General features: G+C 40.0%; 2 protein-coding genes across 2 annotated transcripts; both read left to right on the top strand.

Moving 5' to 3' along the window:
- Positions 1-18708: 18708 nt before the first annotated feature.
- On the top strand, positions 18709-19683 carry LOC121398817 (E3 ubiquitin-protein ligase TRIM32-like). Its single transcript, XM_041578146.1, has one exon. The coding sequence runs from the start codon at positions 18721-18723 to the stop codon at positions 19570-19572; it is 852 nt and encodes a 283-aa protein (XP_041434080.1). The 5' UTR covers positions 18709-18720; the 3' UTR covers positions 19573-19683.
- Position 19684: 1 nt separating this feature from the next.
- On the top strand, positions 19685-20577 carry LOC108706190 (NHL-repeat-containing protein 4-like). The gene is made up of 2 exons (XM_041578108.1): positions 19685-19692; positions 20154-20577. Exons 1-2 carry the CDS (start codon positions 19685-19687, stop codon positions 20464-20466), a joined length of 321 nt encoding a protein of 106 aa, XP_041434042.1. The 3' UTR covers positions 20467-20577.
- Positions 20578-20848: the final 271 nt, after the last annotated feature.

The raw sequence follows: 20848 nt of genomic DNA, 5'->3' as shown, positions 1-20848 counted from the left end.
CATTTACCAGTCTCTCGGGCTTCTGCAGAAACTCATTTCCACACCACTTACTACACATACATACCAGGCCTGGACATAGCCATTTCTTTGGATGGTGTGTTAGCTGATTTGTGAACAAACCTGATTCATTAAAAAATAATCTCACTCTTATGCAAGTCTCTAAAGCAGTGATTCCCAACCAAGTTGCTCACCAACCCCTTGGATGTTGCCAGGGCCGGAACTAGAAGTAGGCAGAGTAGGCACATGCCTAGGGGCACAAAGCTGGGGGACACCAGGCACGTACCTTCTCTGCTGCTACCCCTAGTGCGGTAGTTCACTCATGCGCGCCAGTGTCAATTCGTGCATGCGACAATTTTCGCACGCGATCTGCGCGCGTGCACGCTTCCAGCCGGCGTCGCGACTGGTCATGCCTAGGGCGCCTGCCCCAGCTATGGATGTTGCTCCCAGTGGCTGCAAAGCAGATGCTTAGCTTTGAATTCCAGGTTTGGAGGCAAGTGTTGGTTGCATAAAAACCAGGTGTACTGCCCAACAAATCCTCCTGCCTGTCCACATAGGGGCTACCAAATGGCCAATCACAGCCTTTATTTTGCACCACCCAAGGACATATTTCATACTTGTGTTCCTCCTTAACTCTTTTTATATTTGCATTTGATGTAAATAAAGTATCTCTTGTGGGGAAAAAAAAGATTGTCTGGCAAGTAATAGGGCAGGGATGTTTAATTTATTTCAAAACCAATTCACACACTCATGAAATGCATTTGGTGACTTGTGACCGGTATTCAAAACAAACTAAAGCTGGTCATAGACGCAAAGTTCTGATCGTAAGAATTCTCGATTCGTACGATTTTCGTAGTCCTGACATTTTTCGTCCCACGGAGATCGGTCGTTTGGTCGATCGGACAGGTTAAAAGATTTCTGTCGGCTGCCAATAATTTCTCTGCATATATTGTCGATGGTACGTTTTTCAGTGGAAGACCATAACTTTCATACGATTGCTGTAGGGGCAGAACATCAGCTGATCTGTTCTTTTACTACTTTATTTGATCTGAATGGTTAGTGGCAGGTCGGGAGATGGGGAAGATCTTTGCATCCATGGCCAGCTTAAGACAGAATGTACAGTATGCAATACACACTTCCATCTTAATGTAACAAGCAAACTAGTTCAGATAAAAGTTGTAACAATGTATCTTAAACATAACCTTTAATACATGTTCCAATTAAAAACTTGTGACCAGGGCCGGATTTACATAGTGTGCACCCCTAGGCCCACTGTTGTTTGTCGCCCCTGTCCCCTTCATTTTATTTGTTCAAATTTTCATCATCGGGACTGGAGCAATGGGGATTAGCGCATGGGAAATTTAAAACTATTGTATCTCCTGGGCATCCCCAGTGTTTCTGAACTAATGTGGGTGTGGTTGGGCATCATGCCGCCCCCTAAAATCCTGCCACCCTAGGCCTGGGCCTTGGTGGCCTCTCCACAAATCCGGGCCTGCTTGTGACCACAGATCACATCCATAGATTGCCTGATACTGTTCATATCCAACCAATCAACCCACGGCTGAACAAACGGATACCATACGAGTAACCATAGATGGTTGCCTATCTTTCTGCTTTGTTCAGGTCATTTATCCAACAGTTATGGCTTCTCTTCATTTCCTAATTTGCCAACACACCATCTACTGGCAGATATGGTGCATTGCCAGATAAATTGACAAACCGACTGATATACATTGCATATTGGTTGAGATCTGTAGCTGCATGGGATCTATATTCCAAACATTTTATCGGCACATGTATGGCCAACACCTGGAAAATGTGTCATTAACAACAGATGATACATTTTCCAGATGTTTTACTAAAGACAGTCTCATGCCGTTGAAATGGCCTTTGTCACAAAATGGTTCTTCTGCATTGAGGACCATCTTATTTGCAAAGCAAGCTATCTGTTGAAGCTATCTGATTTCACTGCTAATCAATTATTGTATCTAAAAGAGCATTCTCACCCAGTAACTAATGTTCAGATTCAGAATGCATTACACCCACTACTAAATGAAGATTTGCAGCACGTTACATATCTTAGCACACTTACATTATTATTCTTACATTTGGAAGTGCGTCTTGCGCATAAGTAGACCCTTCACCACATACAGTACATAATAACTTACTCTCCTACTCTGTTAAATGAATCTAAAACAATTTGAATTCAGATCTTGTCTCTCTATTGTATGCCATCAAGCATCCCTTGCACGGCCTGTAAGAAGGTCTGCACTTGGGTAGGAAGATGAGGCAGAGTCTCGCACCAGTGGGCATCGCTGCCAGCCCATGCAGATGAGTAAATAAGGAAGGCAGAGGAGTTCACATAACCCTGGGGACAGCCATAGGACACTGTCATTGCACATCAGCGTCACTGTCACTGGACCTCACTGCTGCCCCATTAAACACAGCTCGGGGCACATGTAATTGGCTCAGACTGAGGGTTACCCTTAAACACGAGAGCTTGGCTACCAGCACTTATTTACAGCAGGTCACAGACTCTTAACCCTTTTCTTCCTGGGCAACAGATATTGTGCAGGAGCGTCTGTTCCACATTCCTATGCTTTGTTCAATGCCTGTATAGTAGCCAAAAATATTAAAGATTAAGATCTTATAGGGGGCCGGCACTTGAGAAAGGCAAAGAAGTATTCTTTGACCCACTTGGATTTACTTAATTTTAAATGAATTTTTTAATAAATCTCTTAGTAAAAAAGTGAAATATTTGTACGCAGTTCTTTTTTTTCTATCACCAGCTCTTGCTTTATACACTGTTGTCATTACTAGCCATGCACTCTTTGAAAAGACAATCATTATCCTTTCTACTGTTCCCTTTTATTTGGCATGACAGTCTTACACAAGGCTAGGTGTGGCCACTGGCCACTTGCATTATTGGAGTCTGGTGCGTTTAACATTATGCTCACTGCCCTATACACATTAATTCTGAGGCTACAAAGCATATATTTTAATAATGTATAGTGACCATGCTGAACTCCAGCTGCACCAAAAAACACCCATGAGTAAGCAGCCTTGTGCTGCCCATGAAGAAAATAAGTATGGTAGGACGTGTACCGGTATATATTGCACTTTTAATAGATAATCACCACTAGGGGGTGCTGTTGCTAATTATACCTACAGGGTATGCTTCGGCTCTATCCCGATGAAAATCCACTAAAACTGTGACCCTAATTCTATAGGGGCTGATGGTCTATGAGTAGAGGTTTTGGAAATGTTTAAATGAGCAGAAATGAAGAGGCACTACAGCTAATCTATGTCAGTCCATGCACACCATTAAATGAAAGTGCCAAATGCAAGCAGATCAAATATTAAATATGATATTTCACTCTGAGAACATCTGAGAACATCTTTCATTTATCATTCTTCTGGATTTACAGTTGTGTTCAGAATAATAGCAGTCTGACATCACTAACCTGATCAATCACTGTTTTTGGTAGAAATTATATTTTTATGTGGCAAATAAGTTACTAGTAGGTGTAGTAGAGTCATAGAAAACCAACAGACATGCTGCTGATTCTGTGTCATTGAATCATTAATTGAGGCTTGTTCCAAATAAGAGCAGTGTGGAGTTCAATTAGTGATGTCATTCAATTTTTACAATTAACAGGTGTCCATTCCGACCCTTATTTAAGGAAGGAAGGAGCAAATGTTCTGCATTTTGGTTATAGTGCATTTCTCTCTGAAAATCTGAGTAAAATGGATCATTCCAGACATTGTTCAGGTGAACAGTGTACTTTGAATAAAAAGTTGATTAGAGAGGGAAAAACATATAAAGAAGTGCAGAAAATGATAAGCTGCTCAGCTAAAATTAGCTCAAATGCTTTAAGATGGCAACCAAATCCTGAAAGACGTGGCAGATATGGAAAACGACCATTGGAACGGATAGAAGAATAGCCAAATGGCAAAGACTCGGCCAATGATCAGCTCCAGGAACATCAAAGAAGGTCTAAAGTTACCTGTGATACTGTTACAATTAGAAGACACCTATGTGAAGCCAGACTAATCGGCAAGAAGCCCCTGCAAAATCCCATTGTTGAAAAAAATAAGTGTACTGAAGAGCTGAAGAACACATTGACTGGCCTAAAGAGAAATGGAGCAACATTTTGTGGACTCATGAAAGCAAGATTGTTCTTTTTGGGTCTAGGGGCCACAGACAGTTTGTCAGACGAGCCCAAACACTGAATTCAGGTCACAGTACAGAGTGAAGCCAGTGAAGCTGGAGGCACAAGCATCATGATATGGGGATGTTTCTTAGACTATGGTGTTGGGCCTATTTATCTCCTACCAGTGGTCATGGATCAGTTTTAATACATCAAAATACTTGAAGAGGTCATGTTGCCTTATGCAGAAGAGGAAATGCCCTTAAAATGGGGGTTTCAACAAGACAACGACCCCAAACCCACCAGAAAATGAGCAACATCTTGGTTCCAGACCAACAAGATTGACGTTATGGAGTGGCCCAATCCCCAGACCTGAATCCAATAGATTAAGATTTGGATGTGTGCAGTGTTCCCAAGTTCACATTTGCGTATATGGAAATAAAAGCTTTAATAAGGATTTTTTTACCTTTTTAAACACACTGCTATTATTTTTAAACACAACTCTATCACCTTCATTTTGGGGGGGGGGTTGTTCACTCCTTTCCTTGTGCCCCCCTTACTCTGAAACTTTTATTATCCTCCTATGCGGGATTAATTAAAGTAAATGTAATGTATATAATTGGCTGTTCCTTGCACATTTGCACCCCCAACTTTTCCTTTTTTTAATCTTCCTATTCCTGATCTTCCGAATTCCTATTCAACTCTGCTTTTATGAATTCTTTATGTTCTCTATCATTTTATTTAAAAAAAAATATATATATATTTTTTGCTTTTTTAATCATCTGACAAGCCCCTCTTCCTATCTCTTCTGTCCCCAACCCTCACTGACATCTCTCTGGATGGATCATTTATGTCAGGCTCAAACAGCCGTGTTCTGTAATTCCCCCCAGCTTGGTGTTATCATTTATCCCAATCACGGGAGTAGGAGAACCTGTCAGTACTCACTTGCGTCTTTCTCTTCATCCTGTCTCTGAACAGCAGTGACAGAGCTGTGAGTGTGTATAAAGAGCCTGTGTGTTCGAGAAAGAAAAACAGCATATGAGAACGATCATTAATACATATGGATCAATGTTTATACAACCAACTGTTAAAAACAAAAATCTAGAATCATATTGTTGCCTTTAAATCTTTGTGTAGCCCAGTCAAACTGCTGTCTTAGAATTGTGTCTGGTATTTTCTTATCTGAATGATACTAAACATGGAACCGTGGTTCCCAAACTATGGAGCTGGCCCCCTGAAGACTAATTAAGGAGTATGCCTATTTGCTCCCCTAGATAAATTGAAATGCCCAGCTTGAAGCTTTAATTAGGGTGAGATTTGGGATGTGATATTCCTGAATGATTCTTCCAGGAAAATTATTTTTAGAATTATAGGTTGATATTCTGGTATTGCTGAATATTTACATACAGAACCTGTCCCATATAGGCAGTCAGTACGCGCAGATACCATATAAATACACACGTACAAAACAATATGCCCAATTATTCTGTTCTATCTGCAGCTCTAACTACATTGCCAGGGTATGTAGTAATCTTGTCTCCATTAATCAGTTTTAATCTCCAGTATAACCCAAGGACTGTCCATGATGTGCCTTGATATACTAACTTTCAAACTACAAGGGCTAATAGCACTTTGAAGTAAAAAGCCTGGGCCTGTCAGTAGGACTCATACAGTGATCCAAAGGCTTGCACTCCTCTTCTTAATAAAAAAAAAGCACCAGATGGGGGTAATATTGTGGAACACTGTGACACCATATTCTTTTGGCCTTTTAGGCATCCACCATTGATCCTAGGTAAGGACAGAACCTTTTCAGAAATATCAGTACTTGCCTGCCCTAAATTTGGCACAGGGGACTTCTGGAAGAATTAAACATGATGAAGGCATCATGCCCAGCAAACAGTACCAGGTAAACAACTAAAATCACCCAGAGATTTTACCTTTCCTTCTCCCTTAAAATACCAGTATAAATAAATACCTATAAAGGTATCACTGTCTCAGACACAGCCTTCTTTACCTCCCCCCAATGAGTTATAATCCCCATGCAATGATGCAACTATGGTCTGAGAAACCTTTGTGATTGTGACCAACCAATTCACCATTGCAGAGACAACTGCCTACGTTTTATCATATTGAAAAGCATACACACACACAAGCCGACTGCAGACGTTTTATCATATCTTGTAAATGAGAGATATCAAAAATATTCTAGAATAGTCATTCTAAGCTAAAACAATTCTGCAGGACAGTATTGCTGGTATATGGCCATTTACACCCAATGAAGGTGTCACATCTATCTTTTAGTGATAGTCATCTGCAGAGAGAAAGCAGAATCTAAGCCCTAGGAGAGCATTCCAATGACTGTTACATACATATGCATCTAAGCTCCCAGCTTTGGCTTCCAACCAATGTTTCCACTTATCTGTGCTCTACACACAAGTTATGACACCAGTGAATTGCAGAGCACAGGAAATTTTTGGTGCAAACAGGCATTGCATTTGACCGGAACTGATTCTATTCTGACTTTCATGACTTTCTGTTCTCTCTTCTGTCCTTCCATATCACCAACTTTATCTTCTGCCTTAATTTTTTTAAATATTCTGCTAAACATTCTATACAAGGTTAGAAAAAGCCTGCAAGTTCACATCTGGTGATCGGCTACCTTATGGTGAGAGCTGCAGTCAAGCAGGAGAAGGAAGAAACGGTGTGTGCTCCACCATTACCGCATCGCTGTAGCTTGTTTGCATAAGGTAGCCTGAGACATTGTGGATTGACCTACTTTAACTTTCCTTATGAGCCAAAATGTCCAGTGACAGTGTAAACCTGTTGTCCTGGGAGAGTAATCTACTATACTCTATTCCTCCATATCACCAATTCCTTCCTTCTTTCTACACACTATAGCCTGTTTCATCTATATTTTTGTACCATGAAATAGTTAAAGGGATACTGTTGTGGGAAAAAACATGTTTTTTTCAAAACGCTTCAGTTAATAGTGCTGCTCCAGCAGAATTCTGCTCTGACATTCGTTTCTCAAAAGAGCAAACAGATGTTTTTATATTTAATTTTGAAATCTGGGGACTGGACATACTGTCACTTTCCCAGGTGCCCCCAGTCATGTGCTCTGATAAACTTCAGTCACTCTTTACTACTGCGCTGCAAGTTGGAGTGATATCACCCCCCCCCCAGCAGAACAATGGGAAGGTAACCAGATGGCAGCTCCCTGACACAAGATAATAGTTTGCTGGTAGATCTAAGAACAGCACTCAATAGTAAAATCCAGGTCACACTGTGACACATTCAGTTACATTGAGTAGGAGAAACAACAGCCTGTCTGAAAGCAGTTCCATCCTAAAGTGCTGGCTCTTTCTGAAAGCACATGACCAGGCAAAATGACCTGAGATGCACCTACACACCTATATTACAACTAAAAAAATACACTTGCAGGTTCAGGAATGAAATTTTATATTGTAGAGTGAAATATTTGCAGTGTAAACAATGTAATTTAGAAATACAAACTACATTATAAAAATCATGACAGAATCACTTTAAGCATCTAGATTCCCCCATACCCTCTTTATTGTGCTCCCTTCCTGCCACCCTAGGGGGTTAAGTTGAGGTACTTTTTCCATCCTCCACTCACCCTCAGGGGGAGTCCCTGCCTCTGGCACTCAGCGGGCACTTGAGATGGGCCAGGGTGATGCCTGGAAGAGTTGCTTTTAATGGCTGAAGAGGAGGAAGTGTCTGCTTCCATTAATTCCTCCTCAGATGGGATGAAATATTCAGCAGCACTAGGAGAAGGCAGAGGGGAGGGAGATGCCAAACTCTCACACTCACAGGGCTAATGTGCACAAAGCATATGTATCCCATCTCTTAGCACTGAGGCATGGATACCAACTAAGTGCCACAGAATGCACAGGAATATTTTACTCACTGTGTACAACCAGAGACGTGGTAAAGAGACAGCATATTAGAATAAAGATATACAAATAGTGTAACTAGACACAGCACTGATATTACTTAATAATTCCTACAATGCAGGTGTTACATGTATACATGATATAGGATACTTGTAGCTCTTGTGTAGTTTATTACTATAATGTATAGTTTCATGTGGCATGCTTAGAAACCTTAATAGTACAAAGAAGAACACGGCTGTATATTTTTTTGTTACTTTTATGTCCTGCATCAGGTTGGGTACCTGCAGTTACATGAATGGCAGTCTGTTTTTTAGGTGGAAAAGTCCTGATCTCCCTACCATTGTCAAAGAGGCCCCACCTCTCCCCTGCAAATTAGAGAATGATAAAATTCCAGCTCAGTAAATGTGAACAAACCTGCATAAAATAAAGGATCCTGTTCATGAGTTTGTCATAAAATGGATGGTGTCGTTGTACACAGCAACTTGAATATCAGTGGCCCTGCACATGCTCAGTGGGGTTCTCGGCCACTATTTAGGGGTCATCGGAATCATTAAATCATTAGCCAAAATTGGGTTACACGTATGATGATTCATAGGGAATAATTTCCAGCCGCCTTAGCGTCATCAAACCCCTCCCTCACCTTTTCCCCATTGTGAAGTGATGGATTTTGGGACTTAAAGCCCCTCTGATTTCCAGAGAATGTTTGTACCATCTACTATGGAAACCAGAGGGTCATCATGTCCCATAATCCATCACTTCACAATTAGGGCCTGACCGGTAAAAATGATGGTTGGTCAAAATGTTATTAATAGGGAAAAAAAATAAATATATAGGAAGGCCGGTATTTTTTTCCAGAAAAGGTGGCAACCCTATTCACAATAGGAAAAAGGTGAGGAGGGGGGTGAATGATCATGTGAGCCTAAGGGGGGTTGGAAAATGGTTCATACGAGTGAGACTGAGAAAAGGCACACTGGCACACAAGATGTGAAAGCAGGTGAAAACCTTGCAAAATTTTATTACCGGAAGTGCAACGTTTCGGGCCAAGCCCCTTTGTCAAGCAGGGCTTGCCCCGAAACGTTGCACTTCCGGTAATAAAATTTTGCAAGGTTTTCACCTGCTTTCACATCTTGTGTGCCAGTGTGCCTTTTCTCAGTATCAGATTTGAGGTTGCCAGTTACCTCTATCACTGAGCACCAAGTGAATTTGGATTTATCTTCACAGACAGGTGTGCGTGAACAATTACCAATTTGCATCATACGAGTGAGACTGTGTACTAGAAGATTGAACAGCACCACCAACTTTTCAAATGCTTTAAAAGCCTTTATTTATGCTTTTGTGGGCATCACTGCAAAGTTTCAGGCCACGCGGCATTTAGATAAAAGGCCGCATGGCCTGAAACGTTGCAGTGATGCCCACAAAAGCATAAATCAAGGCTTTTTAATCATTTGAAGAGTTGGTGGGGCTGTTCAATCTTCTACTACACAGTTTTGCCAATGGTAAGTGGCCATTGTAGAACATGTACCATCTCCAAAGAAAAGTGAGAATCGATGTGCTGACTACTCTTCTCCTACACATTCGAGTGAGACTATCATGGATTCCAAGGTAATTACCCCTAAAATATATCAATTATTTCATTAGGCAATACTATATTTGAGTCTTGGCTGGAGAGAGCGGACTATTACATTGATTCAATACTACAAGTAGTCAGGCCCAAATGTAGTAAATACCATTACAAATAAATCTAAGCTCAGAAATATTGTTAAATAAGAAATTACATATTCGGTCATTACACAAGAAGTTATTTATGAAAGACTAATGAGCATTTAAATTAGGGATGCACTGAATCCACTATTTTGGATTTGGCCGAACCCCCGAATCCTTTGCTAAAGATTCGGCCGAATACCGAACGGAATCTGGGTAGGAAGGGGAAACCATTTTTTACTTCCTTGTTTTCTGACAAAAAGTCACGTGATTTCCCTCCCCGCCCCTAATTTGCATATGCAAATTAGTATTCGGATTCAGTGCAGCTGGGCAGAAGGATTCGGCCGAAGCCGAATCCTGCTGCAAAAGGCCGAATCCTGGATTGGGTGCATCCCTAATTCCAAGGTAATTACCCCTAAAATATATCAATTATTGGAGATATGTGCTTGACCACATCTTTCGCGATTTTGAGCTCCCCCAGACCGGTATGCCACCTCTATAACTTTATTCTTTCTCCACCCTTGTTTCTCCCCCTCACCTTTATCTTACTCTCCCACACCCCGACCCCCTCCCTTACCCTTTCTTTTTCCTCGCTGTACCCTCTATCTACTGAATCCAAAATCAGGTACATCAGCACTTTATAGTGAACTTTTTGGCACCCCAAGCGAAATGTCACCCTACGAAACCATATAAATGAGATGGGCCAGAATCAAAACCTGCTATTGATGCTCATTATGGAATAGTCTCCTCAGATATTCACTGTAGAGACAATTTGACAATGCACATTGATATATAGTAAATGCTATCCTATGTTCCTGATATTCTATTGTTTCTGATGCTTTAAATCTGTATCGAACGTGCTGATGGGTACCTGTTTTTTCCTTTGTTGAGAAAATCAATAAAAACAGAATTATATAAAAAAAAAAATATATCAGTTATTTCATTAGGCAAAACTATATTTGAGTCTTGGCTGGAGAAAGCGGACTATTACATTGATTCAATACTACAAGTAGTCAGGCCCAAATGTAGTAAATACATTTTCAAATAAATCTAAGCTCAGAAATATTGTTAAATAAGAAATAACATATTCGCTCATTACACAAGAAATTATTTATGAAAGACTAATGAGCATTTAAATTAGGGATGCACCAAATCCACTATTTTGGATTTGGCCGAACCCCCGAATCCTTTGCTAAAGATTCGGCAGAATACAGAACGGAATCTGGGTGGGAAGGGGAAACCATTATTTACTTCCTTGTTTTCTGACAAAAAGTCACGTGATTTCCCTCCCCGCCCCTAATTTGCATATGCAAATTAGTATTCAGATTCAGTTCGGCAGAAGGATTCGGCTGATTCCGAATCCTGCTGAAAAAGGCCCAATCCTGGCCAAATCCTGGATTCGGTGCATCCCTAATTTAAATGGGATGAAGTGCAAGTGGTGGCACAGATGTGATGCAGTCTAGTGGACATAATAATACCTCTGCTGGCATAGGTGATAAAATGTGTATGGAGTCAACACTGCATAGTAGGTGAACCGATCACTATTTCAGGCCAAGCAGTACTGGTACCCTAGACAAACATTATTTACTTGCTCGCACCCTGCCCCCCAACACCCACCACTCCATTCCTGCTGCTCAGTTCACACACCAAAGCCATTCCCACCACCAACTGTTCCACACACCCCCAAAAAAAACAACTTTTTGGTTTGTTTGTTTTCAAAACAAATAATAGATTGGCATTTTACTGCATAGTCAAGGAATAATAAATCGGTCATGAACCCCTATAAAGCTACTTTTTTACTTTAAATGCACAAATCCATCTGCGATGGATAATTTTCACAGACGTAAATGCAAACTGACATACAATTGGATCAGCCAATTTTCTGCATTTCAAACAATTAAATGTAGGCTGGCAGAACAGCTAGTGAGTGCTGAAATGCATATATTAAAATAATTTAATATAATTTCTAGGCAGATTTATTATAAACAGAGGAATAGAAAAGTTTCCCCCTTCTTAACAACTCCACAGTTCTACCTAGAGGATGAACGGCAGCTTCAAAAAAAAAAAATATAAAGCACTAAAAAGCCATTTGATTGACTGCAAATCTGCAGTGCCACCTAGTGAAGGAAATAAAAAGCACATTAAATACCAGATATATCAAAATACTACATTTTTAAATGGTTAGTATTCCACCTTGAAAATTATGTTTAGTATGACGTAGATAGTAAGATTATATCCTCACATAGCAGTCTTTTTTGGCCTGAAATGGTCAGTGACCCCCATTAAAAGACTGGAAAGAACCAAAAGAAGATCAATAATTAATAAAAATCGGACCAATGAAAAAGGTGCAACATACTAAAAGTTAACTTTTGTGAAGTTTAACTTCCATCACTGCTCAGTAACTACAATACACTAAGGAATGCTGGGAGTTGTCAGTTAGAGCCATGGAAAAGAAAGCAAATATGGAGAAGCAGGTCGGGGGATAGAAGAGAAGCTGCAAAATCTGACAATAAACATGGCTGCTTTTAAAGGGGAAGTACCTTTTCAAATATCCTGAATACATTCGGCCAAGCGTGAGGGCCTTGCTTAATGAAAGCACCAAGCATTCCTTCTCTGTATGTGTTTGCATTTATAGAAGAATACTACCTGTCATACTGCTTGCCTCATCTAAGCCTCTAGGTCTAGGCTAAGGAACCCCCTATCCACCCAGGATGTAACCCTACCATTCAATTAAAACACAGAGACGTATTTTGGCAAAAATCTGTGGAAGTCACAGGCTTTATTTAACAGTTTAAGCATCAAGGACTAGGTACGCCCTGACCCCAGCTGCAGCTCTTATTCTCCAAACGTGGGCTCACTGCCCAAAAAATTGTATTCTCAAAAAACGTGGGCTCACTGCCCAAAAATTGGTCAAACATGAAGCAGGGATCCAAAACCCTTCCAAACCAGCACTCCTCCCCTTGCCTCCTCCCCTAGCCTGTCCCTCTTTTCTCCTCCACTGTTAGCCCCCTCCATTGTTCTTACTTGGGGGCTGGGGAGTGAGAGACTAGGCTACACCTGGGGGGCTTCTTTCCTCCTTTCTAATAACCACTAGAGCAGTTATTATCACAATCTTAGGAGAATGTCACCCTACACCATGGCACCACTCTGAAATTAAACGTGAGAAAAGAGGAACGGTGGCACCCTGATACAACCAACTGCCATCTTAGAAGGAAACGAGATTCGAATCCTTTTCAACACCCCTGCAGCTGGATGGGATTCCTTTTTTTTGGTGATGTGTGGCCCCCTACACGGGCCTAGCACCAGTCAAAACAAGTAGGTCATACTGGGAGCCTTTCCCCAGTGCACCATCTGTTGGGATCTACAGCACATTACTTCAAGACTTTTAGATCTAACTAGGGGTATAACAAGAGGTTACAGGGTCCCAAGGCAACATTCATTAAGGGGGCCCCCATTTGCCCAGTTGTTTATAGAGTGACACATCTCAGGATTTTTTTCCCCCTCTGAGGCAAATTGAATTTTTTTTTGCCTTCCTCTGGATCAACTGGCAGTTAGGCAGGTTAAAAAAAAGTTAAAACGTTGAACTTGATGGACGTGTCTTTTTTCAACCGAACTTACTATATTACTATGTAAATTCCCTGAGCTGCACTACATGAATATAGTGATTGCAAGGCTTTTTCAGTTCTATCTCCCCCCCCATTCAGGTAATGGCATACAAGGCCACAAAGTGTTTGCCCACATGAAGTTCATCTTGGCAGACGGGCATTATACCCCTGGCATTTGCCCCTCCATTGTCTTGAATGGTATGTGCCTTGTCGCTGCCGGGGCATTAATGAGTCACGAGATTATCGTTTGGAAACCAGTAGCAATTACCATTCAAGTCAATGGAGGGGCAATTGGCAGTTATTTTTTCACCTACTTAAAAGGGTTGTTCACCTTCAAATAAACTTTTAGTATGATGTAGAGAGCGATATTGCATGCAATTGGTTTTCATTTTTTATTAAAGGGGTTGTTCACCCATTAGTTAACTTTTAGTATGTTATATAATGGCTAATTCTAAGCAACTTTTCAATTGGTCTTCGTTATTTATTTTTTAAAGTTTTTGAATTATTTGCCTTCTTCTTCTGACTCTTTCCAGCTTTCAAATGGGGGTCAATGAAACAAATGCTCTTTAAGGCTACAAAAGTATTGTTATTGATACTTTTTATTACTGATCCTTCTATTCAGGCCTCTCCTATTTCAGTCTCTTATTCAAATCAGTGCATGGTTGCTAGGGTAATTTGGACCCTAGAAATGAATTACTGAAATTGCAAACTGGAGAACTGCTGAATAAAAAAAGCTAAATAACTCAAAAGCCACAAATAATAAAGGGGCCTTAAAAACCAATTGCAAATTGTCTCAGAATATCACTCTTTACATCATACTAAATGGTAACTCAAAACTCCTTTAAATGTATTTTTTGAGTAACTTAGCTTTTTATTCAGCAGCTCTTCAGTTTAAGGTTTTAGCTTTCTGGTTGCTAGAGTCCAAATTACCCTAGCAACCATGCATTTATCTGAATAAGATACTGGAATATGAATGGGAGAGGGTCTGGATAGAACAAGGATTGATAAAAAGTAGCAATAAAAATAAATGTGTAGCTTTACAGAGCATTGGTTTTTAAATCGGGTTAGTGACCCCCATTTGAAAGCTGGAAAGAGTCTGAAGAAGAAGGCAAAAAATTCAAACTATAAGAAAGAAAAAAATGAGGGCTAATTGAAAAGTTGATTAGAAATGGCCATTCAATAGCATTCTAAAAGGTAACTCAAACGTGAAATATGTGTTAAAATACTGGAAATCACATTGTGTGCCGGGCCTCCTTATATTTGGTCAGTGACCCCCAGTGGCATAGGAACAAAGTGACAGATTATATCAGAGAGTAGCAAAACCAGGCTATGGACATGTTTAGACCTGGGGCTCAATAAATTGGTTCCTCATTCAGTATTTGGAGGTCTCTATCATATCACATGGGGCATAGAGGAAAACGTGGCTTTGCTCAGATGTCACGCACGACACATAAAAAGAACAATGGCGAGGTAGGTTACAAACAGAACAAATACAATATACTTACCTGTTCCACAAGGCTGGCCACACAGCCGGCTTTTGACAGGGGGACACTTCCTTAACCATCACCATCATAAAAAATTGCAGGCGCAGCTGATAGTGAAAACAAGGCTCAACACGTGCAGACTGGCGGGGCCCAGGGTTGCCAGGTTGGTGGTTTTCCAGCCAAATTGGGCTACTAATTTAAAGTTGTTTTTTTTTTGCCCTAATGTGCCAAGCCTGTGTCTCCCAATGCATGTTGGGTAATGTAGTTTTTGCCAACTGCCAAGTTTAATGTAAGACTACAATACCCAGCATGCAATGGTACTGATTTATGTATAAGATGGGAGTTACCAGATTTTGGGCTCTGTACCCCAGTCTCCCATCCTTCTTAAGCATTCTTGCATTTCCTATTGACTTTCTTCAATTTCAGACAATTTTGGAGCAAAAATATGCTGGTCACAAAAATGTCTAAAGGTTGACCTGTTTTACCAATATTTATTGAAATTGTATATGTATTAGGGCCTTATGGGGTCCCTATACCTCCAGGACCCCCCTCTGTAGTTACACCCCTGGTGACGGGCGAATCTGTCCCATTTTGCTTCATGGAAAACTCATATTTTTTAAGTCATATTTTCATATATATTCATTTATTTCTTAAACTTTTTTTCACTCGACATATTGTGTTATTTTTGGGCTACTTTTCAAGTGCATCTTGGCTAGTTTTGGGCTGGGTTTGTAGCTGACTTTGGCTGGTTTAAAAAATTAGACCTGGCAAGGCAACCTTGACTGGCTGGGCCGCAGATTCTATTACTTTTAGCCCGGTACGCCACATTTAATGCTGGAAAGACCTTAAAAGTTACTTCTCCCACCCATTTCTTTAAAATATGGGGCTCATGCAAGTGTACACAAGTTCAGTAACCAGTGGCAACCACACTAATCGTTAATCACTGACTGGTTACTGTAGTTTTCTATAAAGTTAATCTGGCTACACACAGCCTGGTATAAGATGTAGGCTAGAGCTATAAAAAGTTTGGAAGCTTCTTGGTCTTTGTATGAGCCTTTTCCCATGGAGTATAGCAAGTCCTGTTGGGAGAAGGATGCATTTATGGTCTGGGTTGACACCTTTCCTGAAAGAAAATATTGTTATTATATATTTATCTTTCCTTCCTTTTAATAACATTGGGAATTGGGATCAAGTAGCATCCCTAGTAACTGTTTGATGAACAGTATTTTTTACCAGAAAAACCCTAGTCATAGGCTACAAAGACATCGATTAGCACGCCTTTAGACGTATCAACCTTCCTTTTATATTTCACTGGTACTCCCAGTTCACACGGCTTTCATGTAGAAACAATTTAGTATTCAAAAAATAGGAACGTGGGGCCATACAAGTGAGGAAGGTGAAAGACTTTTATTTAAGAAAAAGGAAAGTGCACAATGTTTTAGGGTGAAGACCCTTCAGGGTGATAGGCCCCCCTATTATGATCCAATCCCGGGGCCCAGATGATCAGATTATCCTAATCTGGATGCAGTAATACTGGTTGCTTTGTTTAGTATTGTATGTAAGTCAAATAATATGTAAGTCAAATATGTAGGTCAAACTAGACCGAAAATCCATTCTGCCCAAGCCAAAATCCTTGAGTTTCCCTATGAACTAAATCAGCTGGGGTTTCCACCTCAGATGTCAACATTGGGGAAGGGGATAATAAAAAGTAACAGAAATGACAGATTTTTAGCCTTTCAGAGCATTTGTTTTTAATTGGTGTCAGTGACCCCCATTTGAAAGCTGCAAAGAAAAAGGCAATTAATTCAAAAACTATAAAAAAAAAAATAAACAATGAAGACCAATTCAAAAGTTGCTTAGAATTGGTCATTCTATAACATACTAAAAATTAACTTAATGTCTTTACCTTAAAACATCCAGAATGGTGCATATAAACTTGTAGATACAAGTTACTGTATAGTGACTATATGATAACCAGCAGAGTCTGAGCTTGCCCGCTTTTCTGTTCCTTTTCTACTAATAACATTGGCAGGAAGCGTTAAAGACCATCATAGCGGCCAGCTAATGCATTGATTGGACTTAGGACTTAAGGTCCTCTGACACTGCCCTACCCCACAAACAAATATTTAATCCCTTATGACTCAATCCCATTAAGGCAGCACCTATAGCACTCACCTAGAGCCAAGTGGCAGACACCAGGTTTACTAACCATGAAATATATAAAAGGTTATACAGGTTACACAAACACTATTACATACTGTATATATATATATATATATATATATATATATATATATATATATATATATATATAATATATATATATATATATATATATATATATATATATATATCTGTAGAAATAAGTAGAAATAAGTCAAATCAACTGGACTTTGTGTTTTTTTCCTTGAAGACATTTCAACCAAATGGCTTTCTCAATTCTCAATACATATATAATGGTTAATGTATCCCTGCTGTTATATAAAATAATATTAGTTATGGAGTGATGCTGTGACCATGTATTTCACAAGCCTAAAACCCTAGCATACCTTGGCTAATGTTTTTCCCAGTCCATCCCCTAGTATCTGCAGCTGGTTTGAACAGTAGCGCAATGCCAGATTTCAAATCAGTAAATATTAACTTTGACTTAGTTGCCCAGTTTAGAGGAAATGTGCATGTTAATCCTCAATTGACACCGCAGTATAAGGGTAATGACACCCGAAGTCCACTTCGGGCGACTTCGGAAAATGAAGCGCCGCGAGTGCCATCCCGCTGGCGATTTTTCATTGTAGCCGGCGGGAAGGCAGTTCGGGGAGATTGTCGCCCTGAAGAAGCGATTTGTCACCAGGGTGACTAATCTCCCCGAATCTGCCCTTGTGTCCTTACCCTAAGTTCTGTTGCACTTTAATGTTTTATTTACAATACAGAAGGGGCAAGCATTGTTGCAGGAAGAAAGGCAAACAAGGAGAGTGCTTGGTTAAACACTGAAGCTTCTGTAGTAAAAGCCAGGAAAAACTAAATGCTAGTTAAATATAGAGGTGCGTTGCTTAATCCTGGTATCTAACAACATGATATCCAGGGAAGTATGAGGATAAGATTAGCTTTGAGGAAGTGACTACTATAATAGCTTTGTTTTGAAACACACACGCTCACACAAAAGGAGCTGATCAGCTCAAGTACCTAACAGAACCCTCAGATTTAGGACTGATCAGGAGCTCTGTCATTTTGATGTTTGAAGGTTCTCATCTGATGCTTGAGATCTGTTCTGCTAGATCCAAACTACTGAAAGGCTATAGTGTCCCCAAGGGTAAGATATTCTGTTCTAATGGGAGTCACAGAGGGAGGGGTGTACAATGTGGATATAGTTAGAAAAAGTCGCAGAAAGAGAAAGTAACATATCAGAGAATTAAATAGGCAGCAATAACACAGAGTAAAAGAGAAGTCAAACCTCTAGTTAAAAGAAACCATAATAGAGTTAGAACAGGGATGGCCTGAGAAAGTAAATACAAAATGATATAACTAGGTACTGTGGGTAGAGGGTATTACATGAGGGGATATATACAGACACACTTGTTAAAACTGTATAAAAATCTGAAATTTTAACAAGGTATGAAATGTTGCTTTAACGTGTTCTCATCTTCTCCCCAAATCTTTAATGTTTCTCAGTGCCATGGACCAGTCGCTACAATTCTCTCGCCAGAAGGAAGACCTTCTTCGCACAGTGCGCTCCCTGCAGGTGACATCCCAGAACACCTTACATAAAGCCGTTCCTCTCCTGTCTTCTCAGCCTGGCCTTGGACTCCTTCATTCCTCACATCTACAGCAGTTCACCCAAAAGACCTCTCAGTTCTGTCGGGACTTGGAAGATATGGGCAACCTGTTGCTTTTCCGTCAGGATGAACTGATCCATAAATTTGTGTTGCCCAAGACTTGTGGTTCTAGTTCTATCTGTTCGTGTCCAGATGGCTCCCTCTATGTATGTGGATACGACAGTCCCACTGTCCATTTATTGAACAGAAATGGGAAACCCATTCAGGTCCTGCGTTGTTGGGATAAAGATTTTTTTCTTCCGGACTGTTTGACTATGACACGGTCTGGCTCTGTGGCAGTCACTGACCTTTCCAAAGGGCTAGTGCGCATTTATAACCCCAACTCACAGCCCTCTTGGGTGAGAGTTGGAGGGAATTTTGACTCCCCACAGGGCATAGCAATGGATTCCTCTGGACGTCTCTTAGTTGCAGAATATTCTTCTGGAACAGTACTAGCATTTCATGTAGACAGAGCTTATCGTATCCACAAAGCTCAGAAAGCCACCGGCTTGAAGGGGCCAACCTATATCTGTACCACTCCAGACGGCGGCTTTGCGGTGAGTGAGGAATGCGGAGATGTCAAGCTATTTACAAGCAATCTAAAACTTGCTTACTCTCTGTCAAAAACTTACCAGCACAGCTTTGGGAACCCGGTAGGAATATGTGCAGACCCAGAAGGCAATATCATGGTTGTTGATCAACAACACAGAAATGTCACCCTTTTCCCTTTAAGTGGGTCACCTGTCTGTGTGGTATCAAAGGGCCTGAGTAGGCCAACTGGCATAGCTTGTTCTCCTCTTGGACAATTATTTGTTATTGATTCTGCTGACAATTCAGTGAAAGTTTATAAGTACCGAGTTCGTCCTTATTATAATTCAACCAGCCCCAGGAGGTCAGTGGACAAACCCTAGCAAACACTGTATAAACTATAGAAAAACAGCTTTGAGAAAGTTAATGGTCTTACAGGAGTAAGACCATTAACTTTCTCAAAGCTGTTTTTCTATAGTTACAGCAGCGTTAAATATGCCTGGGTGCAGAATCAGAAAAATCCAAATAGAGAACAGAAGATGAGCCGCACTCACAGGACTTAAAAAATAAAAATGTATTTATTTAAAAAATTGATTTATTTAAAAATATATGACCAATAAAAATAATTTTTTTATTTTTTAAGTCCTGTGAGTGCGGCTCATCTTCTGTTCTCTCTCTCTCTCTCTATATATATATATACAGTATAACGTGTGTGTGTAAGAATTATACATGAATAAAAGTTATTTTAAGAGAAAACCTAATAAAACACTAATAAAAATCAAGGTGGTTTGTAATTTAAGGTGCTTTTTAAAGGGGAGGTTCACCTTAAGCTAGCTTTTAGTATGTTGGCTAATGGCATGGCTAATACTAAGCAACTTTTCAATTGGTCTTAATTGTTATTTTTTTTATAGTTTTTTTTAACTCTTACCAGCTTTCAAATTGGGGTCTCTGACCTCATCTAAAGACAAACTACAAATATATCGTTATTGCTACCAGCACAGCACAGCTTTGGGAACCCGGTAGGAATATGTGCAGACCCAGAAGGCAATATCATGGTTGTTGATCAACAACACAGAAATGTCACCCTTTTCCCTTTAAGTGGGTCACCTGTCTGTGTGGTATCAAAGGGCCTGAGTAGGCCAACTGGCATAGCTTGTTCTCCTCTTGGACAATTATTTGTTATTGATTCTGCTGACAATTCAGTGAAAGTTTATAAGTACCGAGTTCGTCCTTATTATAATTCAACCAGCCCCAGGAGGTCAGTGGACAAACCCTAGCAAACACTGTATAAACTATAGAAAAACAGCTTTGAGAAAGTTAATGGTCTTACAGGAGTAAGACCATTAACTTTCTCAAAGCTGTTTTTCTATAGTTACAGCAGCGTTAAATATGCCTGGGTGCAGAATCAGAAAAATCCAAATAGAGAACAGAAGATGAGCCGCACTCACAGGACTTAAAAAATAAAAAATGTATTTATTTAAAAAATTGATTTATTTAAAAATATATGACCAATAAAATAATTTTTTTATTTTTTAAGTCCTGTGAGTGCGGCTCATCTTCTGTTCTCTCTCTCTCTCTATATATATATATATACAGTATAACGTGTGTGTGTAAGAATTATACATGAATAAAAGTTATTTTAAGAGAAAACCTAATAAA

Source organism: Xenopus laevis, chromosome 9_10S, assembly GCF_017654675.1.
Source record: "Xenopus laevis strain J_2021 chromosome 9_10S, Xenopus_laevis_v10.1, whole genome shotgun sequence".
Classification (NCBI taxonomy): Eukaryota; Metazoa; Chordata; class Amphibia; order Anura; family Pipidae; genus Xenopus; species Xenopus laevis.
Note: the sequence above shows the minus strand (reverse complement) of the source record. Positions and strands in the feature narration are given on the sequence as shown.

Coding starts and splice junctions, on each gene's coding strand:
- LOC121398817 (XM_041578146.1), top strand. CDS start 18,721: ATGGGCAACCTGTTGCTTTTCCGTCAGGATGAACTGATCCATAAATTT.